The 25020-nt window shown below is 40.6% G+C and overlaps 3 protein-coding genes across 3 annotated transcripts in view; 1 reads left to right on the top strand and 2 right to left on the bottom strand.

Moving 5' to 3' along the window:
* Positions 1-8478, top strand: part of ino80 (INO80 complex ATPase subunit) — a 39462-nt gene extending 30984 nt beyond the window's left edge. The window contains 9 exon segments of the mRNA XM_079584592.1: positions 1418-1512; positions 1895-1967; positions 3005-3163; positions 3598-3700; positions 3823-3911; positions 4444-4605; positions 4945-5104; positions 6848-7069; positions 7157-8478. Coding sequence (XP_079440718.1) covers positions 1418-1512; positions 1895-1967; positions 3005-3163; positions 3598-3700; positions 3823-3911; positions 4444-4605; positions 4945-5104; positions 6848-7069; positions 7157-7359 — 1266 coding nt within the window. The 3' untranslated portion in view covers positions 7360-8478.
* Positions 8479-8668: 190 nt separating this feature from the next.
* chac1 (ChaC, cation transport regulator homolog 1 (E. coli)) lies at positions 8669-10895 on the bottom strand. The gene is made up of 3 exons (XM_079584593.1): positions 10015-10895; positions 9867-9902; positions 8669-9507 (listed from the first exon to the last, which is right to left on the bottom strand). The coding sequence occupies exons 1-3, from the start codon at positions 10183-10185 to the stop codon at positions 9133-9135; spliced, it is 582 nt and encodes a 193-aa protein (XP_079440719.1). The 5' UTR covers positions 10186-10895; the 3' UTR covers positions 8669-9132.
* Positions 10896-16195: 5300 nt separating this feature from the next.
* dll4 (delta-like 4) lies at positions 16196-24447 on the bottom strand. Its single transcript, XM_079584591.1, has 11 exons — positions 23686-24447; positions 23293-23553; positions 22956-23013; positions 22030-22293; positions 20244-20304; positions 19857-19987; positions 19558-19727; positions 18936-19155; positions 18101-18821; positions 17506-17614; positions 16196-17196 (listed from the first exon to the last, which is right to left on the bottom strand). The coding sequence occupies exons 1-11, from the start codon at positions 23737-23739 to the stop codon at positions 17191-17193; spliced, it is 2055 nt and encodes a 684-aa protein (XP_079440717.1). The 5' UTR covers positions 23740-24447; the 3' UTR covers positions 16196-17190.
* Between the last annotated feature and the right edge of the window lie 573 nt (positions 24448-25020).

The following is a 25020-nucleotide window of genomic DNA, read 5'->3' as shown; positions in this document are numbered from 1 at the left end:
AAGATAACTGGAGGAAACAATCACTTTTTCCAAAGGCACACAGTTGTTTGCCACATGTTCAGCAGCAAGCCAAACATGGAGCTAAATGTAGAAGCCTCCAATAACATTGTCAACACGGGCCGCTTATAGTCCTACACAACAGCTCTCGTAGTCTAGAAACACCTCAAGTCAAAAGGAATATCCTTCCAGTTCGTTTTGGCTTAAGCATTTTCCATGGCAGTCTCACTAAAGTCCGATTACGTAGACTAGACTTCCTTTATTTGTGAAGTAGATAGTCTATAGAAAAAGTTAAGCGTGGAAAAACATGGGCTCTTATTTGTCTAATAGTTTTGGCATTGCATGCAAAGCTACACTTTATATTTTATCTTAAAGTCAACATAAAAATCTAAATTAACCCTATTTTTTAAAAGCACCTTCCTGGTCTCACTATAAACATTTCATTGGTGCGCATAATTCAAAAGAGAACAAATGTTTGGCATCATAATCTTCAATAAAAAGGGAATAATTAATCCTTCCTCTGAAATAATCTTTTTCAGCTGACGTGATATAGCTTCTTACATTTTAACCATCACTTTGTGTGGACTTTGTAAAATACGGAGAATATTTTATTCTAACGTTATCATTAAATAATTGCGTAACACTTTACAATAAGGTTTCAATAACATGTTTTAAAACATTACATTAAACATTTAATTTATATCTGAACTTAACATGTTAACTTTGACAGCCCTAAATAAGCATTTTGTAAAATCTTTTTTTTCTGTGGACCACCCAGCACCCCCTCGCTGGATCCCAGTTAGAAAAACCTTATTCGATAGCAATGTGTGTCTTTCCAAGCAGACCCCTTGAGTGTTTTGGTCAAGTTTTCTCAGTTGTTATGTGTTCAACAGCTCAGCTCCCACTTGAGGTCTGTTCAAGTGTATTCCGGGCATTGTTCCTAAGTCTCGGGCTAAATCACGTTATGTCCGACACTCTGCTAACCTAGAGTAATGTTCTCAGCGGGATAATGCCGTTTAAGATGGTCCCATTTGTTACTTACAGCTGCAGAGAAGCTTAGTGTTTGTGATCTAATGTTACTTCAGGCTGGAACAAAGTCCTAATCAAAGACGTTTAATGTCAGGGAGAGTGCTAATGCTGGCTTCATACAGTCCAGATGTGCTTTTGGGAGGCCGTCCAGTGGAGTCGTAGGCCCGATGGAATCGAGACTTCACTCTGGGTGGCGTAGGAGAGTGGGAGGTCATCTGAGAAAAGTCCCTGAAAAGAGTCTGCCCAATGTTAATGAGGGTCTGTGGCAGTGTGTTAAGGGGAACGTTATTAAAAACCAGAGGTTTAAAGTGAAATAGACACCAGTTTCATACTGTTGACTTGTTTCCCTGCATGATTTTCCTACTTGAAATGTTTCTCAACTGTCCTGCAGGAGTATATGGTGTACCGCAAGCATACTTACATGAGACTGGATGGTTCATCCAAGATTTCGGAGCGGCGGGACATGGTGGCTGACTTCCAGAGCCGGTGAGTTTTCATCTGCCTGACAGCCAGGATTGAAAAGGAGACGCACACGTCTGTAAGCGCCCGTCTCTTCTTAAACATAATTGGGGCTTGTTTTTTCTAAAAGTCACCGAGCGTAAATTCCTCATCCCTGGCGGTGCTGTCAGACGCAGAGGGTTTTGCGCTCTTTTCTCTCCCCCACCCTTCCTCACAGGGTCTGGTTTGCATTAGCTCAGCTCTCTGTGGGTGCAGTGGGCTCTGGTTTTTATTTTCTAGAGGAGTGTGCTGTATATTGAAACGTCTCTCTGTGTAAATCCTGGGTGGTTGGGCCGGCCCCTTAAAGAGCACGATCTGCCGCCGCTTTATTTGCTTTCTCTCACTGTTCTGGTCTCCCCTCCCTTTGCAGGACGGATATTTTTGTCTTCCTCCTCAGTACCAGAGCCGGAGGCCTGGGGATCAACCTGACAGCTGCAGACACGGTGAGGCCATGGCCCATCAGCACATCATGATTACCAGATCACCTCCCCCCACCAGAGGCCATGAGAACGGCCCATAATATAGTATGAACCTGAAGACATTTAGCGCTGCACTCATTGACCTTAATATGGACACTTTGAAGCTTTGACTAAATGGTCAGCATGAAAAGCGACCAACCACAGTTGGTTTTGTTTTGGGGTGGGAAATTGTGGAAACCGCAATAATGGAAAGGAATTAAACAAACAGATAAATAATAATGCAGCAGTTTCTATTTATAGTGTCACTTTACTGAAATGAAAGAATATTATTATAACTTTAAATGGAAAATATTTACTTTTATTTTTTTTTACTGTTAAAACCCATGCATAAATGATTAATGTTTTGAAAGTTATTGCATGAAACATAATTAATTTATTAAATTAACTTAAATTACTTTGACAGAATTAATGATAAAAATGCTTTTTAAAACTTTTTATTCTAGTGAATGAACACCATTAAACTTAGGCTCTTTGATAGTACAAGGTAGTACATTCATGTTTTAACATGTTTTTGTTAAATGTTGACTATTTAAATTAATAGATAAAAGGTTTGAATATTTGGTTTAATTTTACACTCTCATGTCAACTAAAAAGATAAAGATAAACGCTATTGCTAAAACATAAAACTAAATAAAAAAATTAAAAAACTTATTTGATGTCACTATCCTGTCAAACTTTGGCATTCCAGTGATTATTTGTTATTTGTGAAGATGTATCAGCCCCTTACTTTGTAAACATGATTTTGTTTTCAAGCAGACTGATGACAAAACCCTGTGTGCTCTCACTCCCTGAAGTTGCGTTAGCCAATCAGATAAGAGCTTGCCAGATCCAGAAAGTGCTTTTCAGTTTTGTGTGCAATATGCAGCGAGAAAGACAGCGAATTAACTGTGAAGTTGTGCAATCTGAGGCTTTTAAACCGACGTGAATCTGTGGATTAGACATGACAGGAATGAGTTCATATGTGGAGATCATTTAATGTGACGAATTTCCTCTCTTTCCAGGTGATCTTCTACGACAGTGACTGGAACCCAACAGTTGACCAGCAGGCCATGGATCGAGCCCACAGGCTAGGACAAACCAAGCAAGTCACAGTCTATCGGCTTATTTGCAAAGGGACAATTGAGGAACGCATCCTACAGAGAGCCAAAGAAAAGAGTGAGGTTAGTACTCAGTATCTACTGCCTTCCTTGGGCCAGAAGGTTACACAAAATATAATGTAACACATCTTCCTTTTAATTCAGCTAATTCCACGATGGATAAACAAATTACCCCCTTTTCCCCCTGACAGCTTACATTTGTCAGTTCAAGTTACAAGAACGATATTTAACTCAATGTCAAACCTCAAAAGAGTCTTTGCAGTGACAAGGGGGTTAAAGTAATAATTAGCCCATGTTTCAACTGCAATTACACCTAATTGTACAGTAATTACATATGTGCTCTAAACAGTCACATGTAGTCCAGCGTCTGTATCAACACATCATTAGAGTCAGTATATGTTTCCAAGAGTCGTGTCTTCTCCTCTTTCTGCTCTTACTTCTTTGATTTATTTATTCTGTCTCGATAATCACTCTCTGCTGTGGGATCTCCACTTCAGATCCAGAGGATGGTAATATCAGGAGGAAATTTTAAACCTGACACTCTGAAGCCCAAAGAGGTGGTCAGCTTGCTGCTGGACGACGAGGAGCTTGAGAAAAAGTGTGAGTTACCACTCTGTTATGATCATAAAGGAATATGTATAAACTAAATAATGTGATGATAAATGAATCGATTGGCTGTTTGCTCTCCTCTGATTGGATGGTACGGTTGTGTTTCTGGGCAGTGCGCTTTCGGCAGGAAGAGAAACGGCAGCTGGAGGAGTGCAGCAAAGTGAAAGAGAGGAAGAGGAAGAGGGACAAGTATGCAGAACGGGTAAGTTTCCTCATAGAGGCACAAGGAATTGGTTTTAGAATCTACTTCTAATTTGCAGTGGTGTTCAAAAATAATAATAAATACTGTATCACAATAAAACATTTTTTTTTTTTTTGTGCTGAAAGATTTATATTTCAATACATTTTCTTGTGGTAAAGAATATAGTTGTGCACTATATCAGTGTTATTGTTGTTAACTAAAAATGTTTAACTATTATAAAACTAAAATGATTAAAATCATTGAAATAAATGTAAATATTAGATGGAAAACTTGCTTTAGCAACTAAGAAATAAGTTGAAGTACTAAAGATAAATGAAACTTTAATAGAAAAACGACAACGAGCAAACCATACTATACTATAATAGTATATAAATACTGCAAAAAACAAACACTGCTCTATATTCATTAACACAAATATTTTTTCTGTAGAGTTCTTAAAGTAGAACAAATTATTTTGTAAGCAAACGTTCAGAAAATGCGCTGACCACTCTTGTCCACTTGTCCTCTCTCTCTGCATCCCTCTTATTTTAAGAAGAGGAAGGAGGATGACCCCGACACTAAAAGAAGGAAGGAGGGTGTGAATGTGGTCATCCCTTATGTCCCGTCAGCAGACAACTCCAATCTGTCTGCGGATGGAGAAGACTCGTTCATCAGCGTGGACATGGACTCTGCCATGCCCAGCCCCTTCAGTGAGGTAAGAACCAATGAGACTCCACCCATGTGCACTCCATTTAAAATAACTGTGTGATCTTGGTAATGTGTGTTGAATTGCAGAGGTCATGATGTCAGGAAGAATTATTGTACAGTCCTGTAATGACATTCTTTAGGTGATGAGTCCACAAAACAATCATGTGAGAACTTTCCCGAAGAATGGATGATTTCTATAGAGCTAGTATGCCATTGTCAACACACATCCTCCTGTTTACTGGCTGCATTGATCTCATGGCGCTCTTCCTCCTCCTGGTCCTGCTGTCGTCTCTGTGGTGCTGTCCCTCTGTCCCTGTCTCACCCCCAGAACTATGTGTCTCTGCAGATCTCGTTGAGCAGCGAGCTCCAGCCCAGCTCCATTCCTGCAGACGAGAGTAGCAGCGACATGCTGGTCATTGTGGATGAACCCATGTCTTCTGCTCCTCAGTCCCGTGCCACCAACTCTCCCGTCTCCATCGCCGGCTCTGTGTCCGACACCATGAATGGTGAGTACCCTCGGCTTACTCAATTTTGAATTGGTCTCATGTACCGTATATACCCGAATATAAGACAAGGTTTTTGTCCTAAAAATAGGCTGAAAAATGGGGGGTCGTCTTATATTCGCGATATAGACAAAATTCTATTCATACAATTTCATACAGTATTATGCATTGTCGGAAGTTGGGAAAGGGGAAGTGAATCCACACTGATGTCTAATAGTAACGGGTTAAAAAAATAAACTGGTATTTTTCAATCCCGCTCCCCCAAGATTCTGTCCCGTTCCCGTTCAGTCTGCATCCCATTGTCCTACTTTCACCTACAATATCCCGCAGTCCCGTTCCTGTTAGATTCTCACTCCGGTGTTATAGTTTTTTTTTTTTCAATTCCCACATACATACACAACAGTTCAGACCTCACCCTTTTTGTGTTTGTCGCAGTAGTTCTCTTTAATTCACTGCATTTTTAAGGAGAAAACACTCAGCAATGCTGTTGACTTATGCTTTCAGACAAACCATGTGCAAATTCATATTAAATACACCACATAGACATATGAACAACATTCAAAACTAGATTTTCACCACAGGGGTCTTTAACATGTTTATAAGGGCTCCAAGTGTATGTGATTTTTGCTTAGGAGTGGTTTTAGTTGTTCCTATATTTTTCGTAAACTTAGAATACATTTTAGAACAAAAGTTATTGAAGAATCATTATTTGTTTGTGAAAACTTTTGAATGCAGATTTCATGCACAAATTTGTGCGTTGTAAATGAGAATGAGAAATAAGAAAACAGAATGTATTCTGTTTTTTAACTACGTTTGTAACTTTTCACTTCACTGGTCTCATACATGTTTGTTGGGGCTTGTTGCTTTACTGCTCAAATCCCTGGATCCCACACATTTAACACACATTTGGCTGCGTTCCTGTCGAACGATGAGCAGTGCTGATAGGCAGTCCAGGCTGTATAGCTGAGAGCGCAGAGGTTTGTGGGATTGAGCTTGCCGGTGAAATGCGAGCAGAACTGTGGCTGTGAAGGAGACGGGGTTTGTGTGAGTCTGGGCCGCAGTGGCTCAGACTTCCTCTGCATTCAAACTCATAATAAACTGAGGATTAGTGGAAGATGAAAACCTCCAACAATTCAGAAGAAACATGTTGATGTTGTTTGGCTGGCACATAATCCGTTAAATAGTCGTGGATTTATGAAATCAAGCATACTCTACTTTTAGAAAAGTTTGGGGTCGATATGATTTTTTTAAATGTTTTTGAAAAAAGTCACCAAGGCTGCTTTTATTTGATCAAAAATACAGCAAAAACAGTAATATTATTAAATATTATTACAATTTGAAACCGCTGTTGTCCATTTTTATATATTTTTTAATAAGTAATTTATTCCTTTGATGGCAAAGCTGAATTTTTAGCATAATTTCTCCAGTGTTCAGTCAGTGTCACATGATCCTTGCTGCTCAATAAACATTTCTTATTATTATTATTTCTTATTGACAATGTTTAAAATGCTTAATATTAGAAAGCTCAAAACAACACTACTTTATTTGAAATAGATTTTTTTTTCTGCCTTTAGTCTTTACTGCCACTTTTAATGCATCCTTGCTGAATAAAAGTATTGATAAAAGAAAAAAAAAACAATCTTACTGACCACATGCTTTTGAACAGTAGTTCAACAAGAAGCTAATTTCATCAAACATGACTCTCTCTCTCTCTCTCTCCTCTCTCTCTCTCTCTCTCTCTCTCAGGTGTCTCCTCGCAAGACATCTCCAGTCCAGGCAGGGGAAGGTCCGGTCGGAGTCGAGGACGACCCAAAGGCTCTGGAGGGTCAGGCAAGTGTTCTGTGAGGAAGGGACGAGGCCGGAAGTCGAGCGCAGGCAGTGCTGCGGCCATGGCAGGGGCGATGGCAGGGGCGGCAGCGGCCTCGGCAGCGGCCTATGCTGCATACGGCTACAGTGTACAGTCCAAAGGTAACACAGTTGACTTTGACTAACAAAACTGCTGGTGAAAACTAAGGCCTATAATAGTTCATCCATTGTTATTCAACTCTCTTCCAGGTATTCCAGCAACTGGCTCCGTACAACCGGCTCTCATTCGGTCTTCAACCACACCTGCCTTTGTTCCAGCGGGCACCTCCTCCCCCCAGGCTAAAGGAAGCGCTGTGACCACCAACTCACAGACTTCAGCACATGGCAGTTCACAAAGCCAACACAACCCCACTAAAAGAAGCAAAGTACCAAGCAACCACAGTGGGCGGTAGCAGCTCGTGAACCTTTGCTTTTTGATTGTAGCATGGCCAGAACATTTTCAGTCCCAGGTTGACGATTCTCACGCCGCTATCACACCACAAGCCCTACTGTCACTGTGAAACCCAACTCCATGCCCACACCCAACATCTATTTCAGTGGCTGGTGAGCAATATGGGAGGTTGTGCTCTAGAAGCAAAAACGAGTCATTGAGAATTATGTGTTCAGTATATGAAGTTTAGCTCGTTGATCCTTCATACAGAAAATGGATGACCAAGGGTTTGTTATTCTAGTGATGGCTCTTTTTTGTTTTCTGATGACCATGTAAGCAAAGGGCAGCATGGCCGAATGAAGGAGTTTTCTTCCTCTTCTGGCACATCAAGAGATGTTCGGCGTCATTATCAGCAGAGATGAGTTGAAATGGGAACAGGGAGGGATGTTGGTTATTAAACGCCCTCTTGAACAAAGTCTTTACCTGAACACACATGAACAGATAAGACAGCTTTTGTAAGATTGCTCTTATTTTTGTAGGACAGACTCGTTGACATTTGTTTAAATACCGAATGGCCTTCTCTTTCTATGTTTATTTGCTGCAAATTCAAAGATTTTGGCTTAAATACTAATATATATTTTCTCTTGGGAAGAATAAAATAAATCAATGTTTTTTGTAGTAAATGCAATGAACAAACATCAGAAGTGAGTGCTGCTCGAAAAACATGTCACTGCTCAGATCGTGACTTAAAAACACTTGGATGTGAAATGTAACATAGCTTAAGTTAAAACTTGGTAATTTATGATGATCTGCGCTAGTTGTAAATTGTATCGAAGCCGTTTTATTTTTAAATAACATGATGAAAAGTCCATCATTTTGTTGCATCCGTGACGAATGGCTGTGGTTTTTGAGAAAGGCCATTTCTGGGTTTATTTTGTCTTTAAATTGTGATGATAAATGTTCTATGTATGTAAATATTTCAAGGGTATCATCCCTTTCAAAGTTCTCCATTTCCCCCCAGTTGCTTGTCTATTTTTATAGGTCAGTGTAAATACCTAAAGAAAAAACCCAAATGGTCCTTTTACTAACTTGGAGAAAAACGAAATAAACATTGATTCAATGATTTGAAATTTTCACTGTGGAATAATGTGATTCTTGATAAATCTTCCCCCCCATACATATTACCAATTTACTGTTGAATATTGTGATATACAGGTAGAGCAAAAACACTTATGCCATTTTGAGCTCTCTGGTTCAAACCTTTTCTAACATTTAACAAACATACCGACTTCATTTCACACCAAACACACTCGACAACAAGGATACCGATTCAGGTTCTTTGAATGTTTAATGTGCAAAAGAACAACAATTATAATGGCTTAACCGTATTCTGCTTCAGTGCAAATTAAAATGGAAGTGTTTAAGTTTCATGCTCACATATTTGAGGCAAAATGCAAACAGCTTTAGCACTTGACAAACTTTGGCAACAAGCATGCATTTGTACTACAGCACACACTTGGGTCAAGAGCACATGATGAAAACTGACAATATACATGACGTCGCACTATATAATTAAAATAACAACAGCCTAAAATACCATGTTCCCTTAATGCAGTACCTTTACCGTAGTACAATACATCTTAATCACTTGGTATAGAGAGAATAAAATGTTTGAACACAGCCACTAAATCACAATCGCACTCCAAGGACGGCAATGTTAACTTTATGTTAGGAGGACCTTAATGGTGTTTGGATTAGATAGCCTCAGTGACTAGTGTTGTACAGAAGATAAAGGTTACAATATGGGTCTAAAGGTGTTGAGAAGAGCTGACTCGATGGAGAACAGGTGAGGGTCGTCGACTTCTGGGCAGCTGACTCTCATGAACTCCGCCAGGCGAAGCAGGTACTCGATGTTGTGGCCCGACTTGCCCTTGCACACGGCGATCTGACCGGCGATTTCCTCCGTGCTTGCAGGCCCCAGGTAAATGGGGTTGTCAGCTGTGGCGATATAAACCAGAGCCTGGACAGGTGACTGATTCGTGCCCTGTGGAAAGAACTCTAAGGCCTGGGTCAGGTAGCCGCCTCTCACCGCCTCCCTCACGTTCAGGTACTTGAGAGACTCTTCGACCTGAGAGCCAGTCACCTCGAAGGCAACACCCCAGGTGCACGCCTGTGTACAAAAAAAACGTAAGGTTAGTCACATATAGTGAGGGAGATTAACATTTAAAGGGACAGTTCAACTAAAAATTAATAAATAAATGTTCACAAAATGTTATTCAATTCCAAACCAAAAACTTTCTTTCAGAATTGTTTTTTTAAGATTTTGGGTGTAATGACAGCCTCAGGCACTTGTTTATTTTTATTACATAAAGTGAATGGAGACTGATACTGTCATTCAATTGAATAACTTTCGTGTTTGGCGGAAATCAGTCATGGGTAAACGGGAAAATCATTATGCCCACAAAATGTGACATTTCTCGGTTGTCTATTCATAGCTTTGTTCCTATAAAAAGTGGAAGCTGCACTTACGTCATCCTCCTCGATGAGCGTCACCACTCTTCCGGGCTGTGATGGAAACACGAAAATGTCATTGAGTTGCAATGGGAGAACTGTTCAGGGTTTTACTTTACGTTCTTATAAAAAAATAAATATATATATATAAAAATGGAAAACTCACCATTTCATCATCTCCACGATGAAAATTATCCCCGTGCCAGAAGCGTCTCTTATACCCCTTAATATAACCGATCTTGCTCCTCTTGTACTTGAAGTCTGGCTTCCAAACCAACGAGCCGTAACCGAAGATCCAAACGCTGGATTTCACAGCGACGACGTCTTGAGGCTTCATCTTAGGATGGTATGAGAATTGGAAGGGTAATAATAGTGTAACGTTACGCTTTGATGCAAGTTAACAGCTAAGTGAATGGGCCCACAGGCTAACTAGCTAACGTTAGCTTCCTCCTGTCAAGTAGGAGAGGTATCGGTTGGCTCACGGCTATACCGCGGACGGTATTAGAGCCCAACTGCTTGGCAGTTGTGATGGTGCAGTCCCGTAAATCGCTTTTCTGTGCCTGCTGCATGCCGATGCCGTGCAGTTACCGCATCATTGCCTTAAAACTCCATCTCGGCCTCTTCGGCTCTTTCAAGTCGAATAAAACACAAAAGCTGTTGCTAGCTCAGCAGCCAGCCTCCTGTTTACCAACAAACCGCTAACCAGCCAATCACACGACTCTTTATAGTCAGAAGAAATCGCCTTTAAACCGTTGATTTCGGGCAGGCTAGATTGCCGAGCTGCTTTTCCTCCTCAGCGGATGATGAAATGTGGACTGCTTTGAAGCAGACTATATGCGAGATGTCTATGGGCGTATCTGACCTTGCTCAAAATCCGGACCAATCATTAGCGTAGATAGGGCGGGGCGTCCTGCATTCTATCCAATCAATTCATCTCGCTGTGACTCTATAAGCGCATAACTGTCTGATTGGCTCACGAACCCGGAACAAACGTGCGCAGTTGATTAATTTCATAGGCTTGCCAGCCGTCAATCACAGAAAACGCTCACGCTCATTCGCCAGCAGATCTGTCACTTAAAGTCTGCTCGGCTGATGCAATTTCAAACAAGCGTTTCAAGCCGCGATACAGGCACAGTACGTACTATTGCATCAGTCCTCCCAAGAATGTTTTTTGAGACTGAGTCAGGTTTCACACATTACAAGCTAGCGGATTTTACTAAGTAAGAAGTCTTCATTGGAAAATTATATAATATATTATTTAGTATAATAATGTAACAAAATAATATAATGTCTATCCATTTATCCATTTTTTAAACTGCATTTACTGTGTAGGGTCTCAGGGATGCTGGAGTGTAACTCAGCGTGTCGGGCAAAATAATAATATTATATTATATTATATAAAGATAAATTAAGATGCTTTCGCAAAACATATCCACCAATTCCGTTTCTTGTTATTTTTGCTTTAAATGCAATTGTCCAGTCAAATTGACCGTTCGCAAAGACCCGCCCCCCCAGCTACTGTCCGACAAGCTACGCCGCTCTCACGCCACACCATGTTCTCACATCGCGGAGCAGAGAGGAGACTGACGGCTGACAGACAGGACAGACCAGGTTACTTTTCGGTTACTTTTGATATTAAACATATTAAACGAAGTCTCACCTTTCAAATTTGGTATTTTTTTTAAATAAATTTTAAAGAAAACAATAAATACCGTTTTGTGGCTCCTTAATGTGCCTGACAGATCGCTGTAGAGCCTCAGAAGCTGCTCGTGAACCGATCATCTCTTCCTTCTAGTTAATTTATAGCATCAAATAAGCATGAATGAACATAAGAAGGAGTGTTGTTTTAACCGCGGAAAGACGTCAGTAGGCTACACTCCGTTTTGCAAGTTAAAATCCTCCCATGTTAAATATAACTCGCCTGACTGCTTTGTCGGACAAAATGGCGGATGGCGAAGTATGATTAGTCAGATCACCTGTCAATCAAGCTCCCTGCGAAGGGTCAAATTGTCATGAGAAACTGCAACATCCTTCAAACATCTCAACTAAAGACAGATTTAGGCTATTTCCTGAAAGATCTTATAAGCTATGGCACCGGCTTGTATTTTAGATCTCCTTTGTCTGTAATCTCTATACATGACATATTTCAGATCAGAATGCAGTTATTCATAGTATTTTCGTACATTTCTAATCTTTCTACAAACCTGACATCCAATGCTACCTTATGGTTTCCACTGTGACAACCACATATGTTCATCTTTAGTTGTTTACATCTCATGTTCCCTTTATTTACAAATTATGATAAAGTTAAGATTATCAGTACCTTAAATTCGGAAGGTACTCCGAGTACATATTGTTTGTCCTTTGAGTTACATCATGTTCTTTGCAAAACAAATATTTATGTTCTGTTTTTTTTTTTGCAGCGTTATTAAATTACTGAGTCATTCAGAGGTATTTGACCAGCCTGAGAATAACAACATGTCAGCATCATAAAACTATTAAGACAGAAAAACAGGCTGGTCAGACTTGATCTCAGTAACGTCACTGTTCCTTTGTCAGCCCTGCTTGGGAATTGAGTTAGGTTGACAACTTTTATCAGCCCAGTTCCGAAGCCATTAGACTACCACGATGACTCAATATTCACTCCTTGACAATGAGGATATAGTGTTATTTTCTAATATAAACAGAAATATGAGTTTATTAATAACCTATTCAACAGAAATATGAGTTTATTTTATTAATAACCTAGGCTATAATATTGCAAACTAACCTTTTTGTAATAATATCTATGTAAATAAAAAAATTGAATGTCACAAGAATTGGGTGAATGAAAATATTATATTTGTCATTTTTGCTGCTATTTTCCTGTAAAAAGTTCAGTTTCGGTTGATAAACAAAACACCGATCGCCCCCCTGCCACTCCTGGACATTTCCTGTAGTATAGCTCAGGATTTTATTTGGTTAAAATAGGATTATCTATAAATAGAGGTATTAGCTGGCATCATAAGATACAAGCACATGTAAGCTCCTTAAAAGTCTGCATGAAGCACAAGCCTTTCTCTGCCTATAGCTCAGGCAGACGGGAGAGCTCCAGTGACCAGACCTTTCACGAGACAGCCTGCTTACTTTCTCTAGCGCAGTGACCTTAGACTCGGACACACTAGCCCCCGCTGACCTTATATGAGTGACAAATGCAGAATGGAAAGAGGGTCATGTGAAGTACACACTTGCCGTTTGTTTGTTTGTTTGTTTGTTTCTAGCCATTACTAACACATTTCTTAAAGCTTACTATTGCTCAAATTCCTGAAACGATTGAATAGCATAATTGATTGAATGTGTATCTTAATTAACATAATTGTGCTGCTGTAACTATGTGATATGAAAAAGCGAATTATTTTAAAAGTGAATGACAATTAGATGCTTACCTTGGTTGTCGTGTAAGTTTGAAATTCTGATGATGACCAGATGAACTAGTTTCAGCTAGTCTGAAACATACCAATGGTAAACAGTCCTGCAGGTAATTGACCTATATAGGGTGGGGACCAAGAAATTTGCACCAAAACCAAAAAAGCCAGAAAATCAAAGAAAGAAAAAACACACATTCCCGTGCCGGCGTGCCCCGTGCACATATAGTGCACTTAAACATTCTTCCTGCCATACATGATCAAATGCAGTGAACGTTTCAGACAAGTTTATGTATTTAATATCATTTTTATTTTATTTGACTTTGGCTCACTGATAGATGAGAATGTTTGTAATTATTGTGATCACCACTTCTTTGTTATTTACATTTAGTCATTTAGCAGACGCTTTTATCCAAAGTGACTTACAACTGAGGACTACAGCAAGCGAGTCATCGTGAAGAGGCAAAAATAACGCAAGAAGTGCTCAAAATACAAAGTTCAGGCATTTGCTCAGAGTAGCATAAGCCAAACAAGGGAGGATTAAAGGAAGAGGTTTTTTTTTATGTTAAGTGCGCACATTTATCATGTTAATATTTAAACTTTTTTTACTCTTTTTTTTTTCTTAAAGGGATATTTTAGCCAAAAATGGACATTCTGTCATCATGTAGGCCTACTCACCCATATGTCGTTTTTTTATTCTGTGAAACACATGATAATATATATATATATATATATTTAAATATATAATTGTATTTGAAGAAATTTTGAAGAATGTTCCAACTATTATTGTCCATACAGTGAAGGTGAATGAGGTCTAAAACAACAATGGACTCCATTGACTTTCATTGTTTGGGCAAAACAGATCTTCACAATATATTCTTTTATGTTCCATAAAAGAAATAAAGTCAGTTTTAGAATGAAATGAAGGAGGGGTGAACTATCATTTTTGGGTGAACTATCCCATTAATAGGCTATATGGAAATCACTTGACCTTGTAAATACTCAACTGTTATATTTGTTGTATGGTTAAAGAATTTAAAATGTCACAAAATGCATCCTATAAAAGAAAACTTCAAGGACAGACAAGCACCAAATGTATTTTAATATACAAACGGCACGGGCATTTTGGCGACATCTAGTGTTAGTGAAGAAAACTGCAGATGGAGGGCCTTTGGGTTTACTGGGTGTCTGGCGCATGATGGCTGTTTTTTGGACATCATGTGTTTTAAATTGTACATTTTGGTATTGCATTTTCGTACTCTTTTAGGAATGGATTGATGTGACACATGTTCCTCTTCTGACAGCATATGGCTGACCGTGTCAAAATCTCATTAATGTTTCGCATGCTCCTATCAAGGATGTTTTCGAATTCCACTGCGCAGATTTCAAAATACTCTTAAAATGAAATCAATAGTCTTGATTTGACGCCCCCCCTCCCCTTTCGTTTGTTATGAGCTTGTTTCCTGAAACTTTGGGGATCTGTACAAAAATACAGAATGGAGAAAGAAAGAGATGCGTGAGAAAAGCGTTTGGCCAGTGCCGGCATGTTCTGCATTTTTTAATCAGACAGGAAAAAGGAAATGATGTCACTGGGTCACAAACAGGATGCAGTGATTATAACACAATGAGAATGCCTGGCCATGCGATTTAGACCCAGAGGCCAGAGAGCAATGCACACACACACACATACACACACACACTTGCAGTTGTGGCAGGAGGGGTTCGAGTAACAGGTTGCATTGGGAAAGTTTTAGTTCAAGACTAATTGCTGCGATAACAAGTGTTTAATGCTTCTGCTGCTGACGGAAATTCTCTCAGAAACCTTTCCGAAATGTGTTTATTCTTCCTAAGCGTCCGTTTGACCCAAGCACAGACGCAAAGACAAGGATGCTTCGATGACATGGATGAACAGGATGTGTGTGTGGAGTGTGTTTGCGTGGCATAGATTTGTTGTTGTTTGTTGATTATGTTGCTGTTAGGAATGGAAAGAAACCCCAGCTTGACCTCCTGGAGAACCATTTCTGTTTTAGTACTTTGTTGAACTCAAAAACGCATCTCCTGCATGGCCCTCTGGTGCCTTGCATGGGGTCTCGTAATATTGACTTTGGCCAGAGTGGTGAATTATTTAGGAAGAACTGATGGGAAGGATGAATCTCAGAGCCGAACATCGAACGCTAGTACAAATTGCTTGTTTTTATGATGTGTGTCACCTACTTAAATTCCCAATCAAGCCTCCCAGATGACCTTTGCACCCTTCAGGTGATCCTGTACAGCCCGCTCTGCTCGGGGAGACCAATACAGTCTTTGATTATTTTTCAGTAAGACCTTTGCTTTTTTTTCAGATTCGTTCTGTGTTTGGTGCGCACACAATGCCACTGAAACCCATCTGTGGGCGCCAAGGCCACGTGCACGGCTCCGGCTGATTCTTTTGTTGGGGATGGCGATGTCTCCTTCAGCCCCGAAGGCGAGGCTAAGGCCCTCGGAGCTGGAACTCGTTTGTGTCTGTAGATAAGTGTGTGTGTGTTTTCTTTATGGGTGCTCTGCTGAGCAGCGCCACGATGAACCTGGTGAGAGGGGCGGCATATGCCGCTGTTTTTATGGCAGGGCAAGGTTGCACCCTGGGGCATCTGTTTCGGTTTTCTGAGGAGGGGCCGCTCCTCAGTCGTTTGCGCTCTTCGCCTGTCTTTGTTTCAGAATTTCCAGCTCAAGGGGCCTGTATCCGAGGCAACGGATTTAAATTTCAAGCCAATTTACAACTGGGGAAGTGGAAGGAGGGGGTTGATTTTTTTCACGATTGAGAAAAAAATACTTCACGGAGATGTAAAAGACGGTACATTTGTAACCTTTATAAGAGAGAGTAAAAGTAAACCATAACATTTTCATTCCCTTTCCACTCACCATTATAAGAAACATGTAAGTGTGAATGTATATGTGGAAAAAAAAAGAGCAAAAAAAATAGCTTGAAGGAATTAACTTTTTATTCTTCAGATGTTTGGTTTCTTATAAATATGCATTATATACAAAATAATAGTATAAAACATATAAAGAGCAGTGTGTCATTAAATTAACTCTGGAAATAATCACTTAAAAAAAAATTACATTATTGGTTCTGTATTCTCAAAACTAATTATAGGCAGTCAGTGGTGAGCAGTTGCTTTGTTTTTGTCCATTTCTTGTCTTGTACTCATGGGCCGTGTTGCATAAAAGAAGTCAAGTGAACTTCTTGGATCTTGCTGGCACAGTTTTGCGTATTACAGTTATGTAGGTTATTTTTCTTCTCTTCTTTTTTCCCCCCCCCACGTTGATCAAAATCTCAAAAACAATCCAAGAAGACCCTGGGCACAAACATAGCACTCGATTTAATTATTGTAAGGCTTTTTCGTGAATTTTCAGCTGCTTATTGTAGAGAGGAGAGCAAAAAGTCTTTTTTATATGATTGATGTTAGCAGTTTTTTTCTTCAGACATTCATAATGCTCATCATTGATTTGTGTGGGTAAGCTCTGATTGGTGCTCCCCTCCTCATTCTTGCATAGCTGGCAATGCTGGTTGAAGGTTTGGAAGTCCCTGGCACCTTCCATTGATTACTTGGCGGACAATGTGTCCATGATTACCGCAAAAGGATCTTTCAAACATTTTTTTTGAAGAAGTCCCTTTTCCTTTCAGCCCACGGGGAAAAAAAACAAAACATACCGTAGCAGAAGAGTTCAGAAATCATCCAGGACTGTACACGTTTGTACATAAACACTTCTTCAACATAAAACTAAACTATTGCATTCGATGAGCAGGACTCTGCTCTCTCCAGTTTCTCAAGTTTCTCAGTGCAGCAGTGGATGTCGATATAAATCTCCAGTCTCTAAGTATTTTTGTAAACAATCCAGAAAAGATTTTAGTTTGATTGTGTTTTTGTCTCCTCTCTTCATAGACATCAGCTTGTAATTTATACCTGTAGAAAGAACAAAAACACAGGCTTAGATTATGCTTTGGAAATGAGGCATCGCTCTCAATATGTACCATAATAATATCACAGTTGCATAATAACTTAAATGGCATACAGTAGAATTCGATTTAAAATTTTAGTGGACTAATTAGTGGCCTAAATGACACACTCATCACGTTTCTTTCATCATTAAGTGAGCCTCTGTTTAGTAGACTTCATTAGTAGACACTGACAGAATGATAAAATGGTGAACATGGCCAGCCATCCCTGCTTGAAACATGCAGACATATTAAGAAATGAACTGATCCTCCTTACCTCAGTTGCTATGACACATTCACTCCTCTCCTCTGCTATTACAAACACAGACTGGTACATGGAGTCCCTTGGGGAACATATCGTTGATATCCTACACTCTGGCTTTTCCCTGCACACACAAATCACGCTTCATGTTAACACAAAGTAAAAGCACATGGGGCAGCTATTTATTGTGCGGAGATGGGGGTGAAAGCGCTCGGCTCATTTTTTCGCTTTATAGCATTTTGTTCCTTTCCTCTGTTTACAGAGCCTGATGTAAGAAAATCCTTGTAAGAGGGAAAACTCGCTTTTGTTGTGCGGTCCAAATCAATAAAAATCTTTTAATGGGGTAAAAGGGCTTCTAGCTGTCAATGCCTTTGGGTCCAAGTGTAAAATTTAGTTTGAGTGTGTAAATGTGTGTTGTGGTTGTGGATATCAGGGTTTAACTTCTCTTAGCCAGTATTGATGTTCATATTACGGTCATCAAGCGAGCGCTAAGTGCAAAGGTTAATATACTGGGCGGCACGCTAATGGAGCATGACCTCAGCATAATAAAGCAAATCCAATCCATCCAAACACCTCTGTTTATCAAAGTGACGTGAAATCCATTTCTTACCTGTACATTCTACTCAATGGTATTTTCTCTTCTAAACACTTTTCGTATTTATGACTTTTGCCCTCTTGGGATACGATGTCCTTGAACTCTTTCGATGAATTGTAGTCCAAGTGGCAGTTCTTGTGTATGTAATTCGATTTGTCAGGTGCGCAGTCCACCTCTAGGCTGACCTGCTTATTAGTGTTCTTCAGCTGTGAGGTGGGGATCAAGTTGTCTCTTTGTGATTCCGACATGTTGTTCATTGCCTCGCCTCGAGTCCTTTCTCCAGATGCCTGCCTGTGAATGTGGCGCAGGGCAATGACCACCATGCAGAGCAGAACCACGAGAGCCACCAAACCCACGGCCAGAGAGACCGCGGCCCACTGGAAGGAGTCTTGAGTTTCTCCTTTGGTCACGGGGGCGGTGACCGAGTAGTATTCGCAGTGGGGTCCGGTGAAGCCGCTGGGGCAGAAGCAGGCGGGCGGGTTCCCTGGGATGCCCACGCAGGAGCCGGCGTTGAGGCAGGGTCTGGACGAGCAGGCGTTGGAGGCCTGGTCGCAGTTGCGGCCTTCGTATCCCGGGGCACAGGAGCAGACGTAGTCGTTGATGCGGTCGTAGCACGTGCCACCGTTAGCACAGGGGTTGTTCGCGCAGTCGTTGATGTTGATCTCACAGCGCTGGCCAGTGAAGCCCGCTCGACAGCTGCACATGCGAACGCCCCCCAGGACCACACACAAGCCATCTGTGGATCGTAGGCACAGGTGTAAGTGACTAATTATACATACATATGCATGCATCTGTAGATCCAAAACACACTGCAGGAATTTAACATAAGAGAAAAGGTACTTTTGCGTACCATTGGCACACGGCAGAGTCGTGCACTTGTCCACTCTTCTTTCGCAGTTAAGACCAGTGTAGCCTCTGGGACAGTCGCACGCATAGCTGCGCCCGTTGTCCTTCTCGTGGCATCTGCCGCCATGAAAGCACGGGGAGTCTGCGCAGGTGAGCAGACTGTGTTCACAGTGAGCTCCCTCAAAGCTAGGCAGACAGGTGCAGATGTAACCTTTATCAAGATCCTATAGGGCGAGAAAGGAAGCAGATGTTTCAGAGACGCATTTATGGACCCGTTTGCATTGTTTCATGTTTGTACAGTAATTCTAGATGTTAAGAAAGAGGGCCTTTCAAAGGATGCAGGAATGAGGTCATAACAGGCCCATTGATTAAGCCTGAGGCATTAATGATTGTTCTGAGATGAACAGATAATAAAATGTCAAAGGTTAACTGTCATATTTGAATGATTTCAGTATCCTCAAAGTCTGTATCACAATCCAGATTGGTGCACATAACACACATTAAACCCATGCATGTGAATAATGCATGTGGCTTTAATGAAATTCATATTTTCAGATGGAGTCAGCATCCCTCAGTGGCAGCAAAAACATGAAGGTTCGTGGCTTTTCAACAGAATAATGACTCACTGAGCAAAGACCTCCGTTCTTGCATGGGCTGCTGTCACACTCTCGCACCTCAAACTCGCAGTTGACCCCGGTGAAACCAGGCCGACAGGTGCAGGTGTAACTGCCCTGACCGGTATTCATACATGTGGCTCCGTTCACACATGGCTTGTGATGTGTGCAAAAATTCAAATCTGTTTTGAAAGAAATAATAGAAAATGTCAGTTAATGGGTCATATTTTTCACCGTCACATTTGACACTGAGGTCAGTAATGAGTGAGACACTCAGTCAGCTATTGTAACTGTTTAGGGTTTAGTCTTACCTTGGTCACAGAACAGTCCTCCCCAGCCCTCTTTACAGTTGCACTGCCATGGCTGTTGACAGGTGCCGTGTTTACAGGCTGGATATTTTCTACAATCTGTACAAAGTTTGCCCTGCCATCCTTCTCTGCACCTGCAATACACAAATATAACCATACTATATTAGAAACACTTTATGGTTCAGAACAAATATAGTTTTTAAGACCCACTAAACTAGATATTCACATTTTCCCATCAAACTCATTTAACTCATTTAATGACAAAATTAGAAAATTACAACAGGGCAAATACTATATAAATGTATGTATGCAGAGACATAGATCAAGAGGAATATTAGATTGAATGTGATCGATATATTCACACTTGATACACAACACATGTATACTTACACACACTCTCCAGGTTTGGAGCAATTGCCATTCGCCTCACTGCACCCCTCCAGACAGATCGCTGCATTAAAAGAAAAAGCTCTTGTTAGTAAAGAGCCATGGGTTTACAGTAGTTTTGCAAAGTTTAATCAAAGTTATGTCGGCTTATTAAAGGTGAAATTACTTTTTTTTCCCATGTTAAGCATAGATAAGTAAGCATTTGAATAGCATTCTTCAAAAAGTGTACCAAAACATTGCTGTTTCTTTGAACATCTCTGAAATAACAAAGTTGGCTTAACCGGGTTTGGGCAGCACTACTTGTTTGCAATTCTGTCTCTTGGCAATAGTGGCACAAAAATAACACTTCAACTAAAGATTAACCTTCACATTTAAAGTTGAAGATGTAATAGGCCTATAGCGCTGAGCTTTAAATGAGCATGTGACTGATTCATTCTGTGCTTTAAGCTGTGTTGCAGCTGAATGAAAAACAGAAATGTTAGAAACTGGTAGGCTATACATATCTATTCCCAAGCTTTACAATAGGAGCATCCCATTATTGCATTATGAAAATTAACTTCTCATCAGCTGCTCGTGTAAACTGAAGCTTTGTACTTCTTTATTATCAGCAAAAGCATGGGCCTTGTCTAAATAAATATCTTTCACCGCAAGCAATTGTACAGAACCTGTCTAACGAGGTCACTGCTATGGATGCGGGTAATTTACTGTTGCCTGTGTTGAGCTGTCTATGACATTGATTTTGAGCGGGTACCCGACCAGCACTGACCGCAGCAGATGCTCTATCCCAATAACGGACAGCTGCCCCTATTGTTGTTTGTAGTCTCTGTGAGCCATATTTGCAGCTGCTACGCTGGAGCGCAACAATGGGGACTACAATTTCGTGGCGCGTGGCGGATAATAATGGCGCGATTAACCCGGCGCGTGCTTGCCATGACGCTCGTGCAGGATTAAATTACCAAGCACCCGCGCTTAGAGTAACATACAAACTGTGTCAGCGCCCTGATCAACAGCGGGAACGGTCAGAGAAACTACAGCAGTTCACACCGAGAAAGTAGTACACGCAAGAATCAAATGAATACCGGCAAACATTTGCTTTTCATTAAACCCATATAACATCTCTGCGCGCTGTTTGTATTATCTGCTGCGTACCCTTTACAACCAAAAAAAGTCAAACCCCAAAATGTTGTGGGTCTTTAAGGTGGGCTACAGTTAATGTATAAATTCTAAATCATGTGTATTTTTTTCTATTTTTAATATATATATATATTTTATATTAGCCTGCAAGTTACTCAAAGCGCCTATTTTCACCTCGCGGACGCTGTCAAACAGTATCGCTGAAGTGGTTACCATAGCAACAGTGCGCTACTTGAGGATCACCATCATCGGATGGAACATTGACATGTGTAATATTTAGCATTGCATGTTTACTAATTTAAACATTAATTTCTACTAAATTTCATTATCAGTTAATTATTTATTTGCATATTGCAAATTGCCACATTTGTTTTGTTTTGTTTAAAAGTGAGTTTGCTTGTGCTGTGAGCAGCAAAAGACAATTCTGGTTGTGCGGGATGGATTCCTAAAATTTCCATTAAAACTTTCTTCTAAAAAGTAGATCAAAGTCATTGTAATTTGCACAGTGCAGCGAGGCCTTATCTTAAGGTTCACCGGCAGCATGGTTAACATCACTCAGACAGGCTCGAACAGAGCAAGACATAAGGCTCACACCTAAGCAAAGCCTCAGTCTTCAAGACTAGAGTCCAGTGGATAGTGATCTCTGATTGCTTACGTTCTTCGCAGTACTCCCCCTTCCAGCCAGGGAGACAGGATAACTGTCCATCTGGGTTGCAGGTGTAGTGGCCAAAACGGTCGTCCCTGGGCGTGCATTTTTTGGAACAACTGTCGCCGTAGTAATTTTCATTGCAGATGAACCGGTAAGAATACCTTAGCTCCGTCTGCTTCCCGCTTTGAACATCTTGAGACCATTCAGCCCCTACTTCCAACTTTCTCTGGATGGCAAAAAAGCTTATCTGCAAGTCGGGGTTGTATGTGTCTGTAAAAAAGAGGACAAGATTCTGATTAGACCATTGCTTCACTATTATTGGATTTCTTCTTTAAAAAAAAGAAGAAGTTTTTCTCAGTAAAAAAAAAAAAAGTTTCAATTAAGTATAGGTTAGAGTATGCCATTATTTGCTTATGTGTTTTTTTGAAAGTCTCTTCAAAAGAAGGAAAAAAAAAATAGGGACCAATTTTTAACTTCTGGGAAGCCGACACATTTGCAATACAACTTATGTTTAAATTTCCTCTTCCTTTGAGTTAAGCAAAATATTCCCATGGTATTATCCCATTCTAAAGGGCGGGACAGACAAAGGTGTAAAATACAGGAAAATGCAGTCGGATGGTTTTGGCAAGCGCTGTGTATTCTCACCAAAGCCCACTGCGCTTTCCCACGCCAAAAATAAACCAAAGGAAGTTCAATTGTGTTCGAGCATGAGAATGCAAAGGTGTTTGAAGCAATAGAAAAAAAGGCATTACAAATTTGCATTTTTTAAATGAACATGTTTTTCTTAAGAGTTGGGTGCAGTGTGCCATGGTTTGATTAAAGTTTTGTAAACAAAAATGTATAATGTTCCAATGAAAAGAGAAGATTGAAATTCTGTATATATGCACAATATCGTAGTGTCGCCCTCTAGTGGGGGGGAAATCGTATCTTACCTACAGGTAGATCGGCGTAAGGTGAGTGCCAGGCCTCAATAATCAATGAAAATGATCCCTAAGAGGAAAGAGAGATTTAGATCGAAACCTTTGCAACACAAGATAAGCAAAACACAGTCGGGTGTGTATACATAAATATAGTTGCATGCATTATAAAAACGTTAGGAGCAGAAATAAACGAATAACCAAAATTAAAATGATCAAACTACTGATTAATGTGGAACATGTTAACCCTGGCTGCATAACAAATTGTTGCTATCCTAGTATTGGAATTAAACCACAAACGTAATGGGTTCTGTTTTAGATTACAATCAAAATAAGTTGTATTTGAGCTTACCGGCCACCCAAAGTTGAACGGCAGTCGAATCGGTGTGCTGAAAGAGCCACCCCCCATGATACTGAACGAGTTTGTCCCCAGCACTGGCGTTATGGCACTTCCAAAGATACAGTCACCTGGAGACACGACCACCTGGTAGTTTTTTAGGCAAACTCTGAAGAAAGTCCTGCAGTCAGGCTTGCATAAATTGCCATTTGCGAGCAAGCCTTTGAAATTTTTGAATTCGTGAAGGTCGAGTTCGAAAACACCAGATCCAAATATCTGAAGGGAAAAATGACATGCATTACAACATTGCACTGCAAATACTGGCTTACCTACAAAAGTGCTCTCTGTAGGCAACTTGAGAGGAACGGGTCCCACTGACTTTCCACAGGACCGACTCGGTTTGTTTACCTGCGTCAAAACGGTCGTGAAAAATGCGATGAGAAAGGTGAGCCAAGCTGCCATGCTTTTCGATTCTCCTGGGCAGCGCGTCACCCACGATTATATTCCCCGAAAGAGCCTATTCCAATGTAAAAGGGTGCAATGAAAACAAATGCCGAAGGGTAAAAAGGTATATATCCCGCTGCGCGTCCACATGCACGTCAACTTCAGTGTGCAGGAGCACGTCAAATTTCCAGGTTATCCAAAAGGTGAAGGTGAAACTGGCAAATCAGCATCCAGTCTTATTCCTCTTCGGCTCAAGATATCCACGGAGCATGTTTAGTATTCCACAGTGAGCACACCGATGTGTTTAGTGTCAATGGTAATGTCTTGTTTTGGTTCTAAACTTTGTGCGTCAGCATTGCGCTGTTGGGTATCCTCGCGCTTCTCGTGTAATTCGTGAATGAAGACTTGTTTCTTGCGTCCCGGAGTATTTATACTGGCTTTGTGTCCGCGCTGCTCATTATATAAACTGTCTATCACTAAACGCCGCCCACTTTATACTCAGCCCCCCTCTCTCGACAACAATGATATCCACATTTAATACCCACCACTACGCGGATGATGACCAATTGAGCGCGAGTGATTATTAACAAGCCCAGCATCTGTTGGCATATTTAAAGCAGGGACGATTAAATACTGACCATTTCACACCGTGCAATTTTCCCCTTATCGAAAACGGAGGAAACTTCGCACTACGGCTGCAGCCGGTTACTTCTCGTTTGTCCCCGTTCCAGTCAATTGCGCGGGTAATTATATTACATCATTGAAAGCGTGCACGGTCAGTGTAGGGTCATATTGCCTACCTTATACCTGATGTTCCGGCGTAGAGCCTCTTCGTGTTTCGAGCTCGGATAATATGAAAGCGCTGCGTTAAAGTGACCCCGAAAGCACTATAATAATATTCGAATATGAAATAAGCTACTGATTTTTTTAAAAACAGTTTTATGCACAATATTTGATTTAGAAATAATTAAAAGCTCACTCCACACAATGCCTAAATAAGCTTTAATTAACAAAATGATAATGAATAATATTTCCACATTTAATTTGATACATGTGCTGCACGCGCTGCTGCGCTCTTTCAGCCTATAGCGTGCCGTTATTGTTGAGTCGCGTGCCCCTCGTTAGAAGCGCGTTTCGTGTTGCTTTCATAAACTGGCCTCTGGCTGAGATGGGGTGAGATAACAATTCAGCTGTATGATAATGAGGGTTTTTAACCATAACCGCCATAAACTCTTCGTCTTCTTCAGCACTTAACAAGAAGATAAAATTACTCCAGTTTTTAATTTTACGTTTTACCCC

This window comes from Phoxinus phoxinus, assembly GCF_949152265.1.
Source record: "Phoxinus phoxinus genome assembly, chromosome: 16".
In the NCBI taxonomy this organism is placed as follows: domain Eukaryota; kingdom Metazoa; phylum Chordata; class Actinopteri; order Cypriniformes; family Leuciscidae; genus Phoxinus; species Phoxinus phoxinus.
The sequence above is the reverse complement of the archived record's forward strand: the minus strand, read 5'-3'. Positions and strand labels throughout refer to the sequence as shown.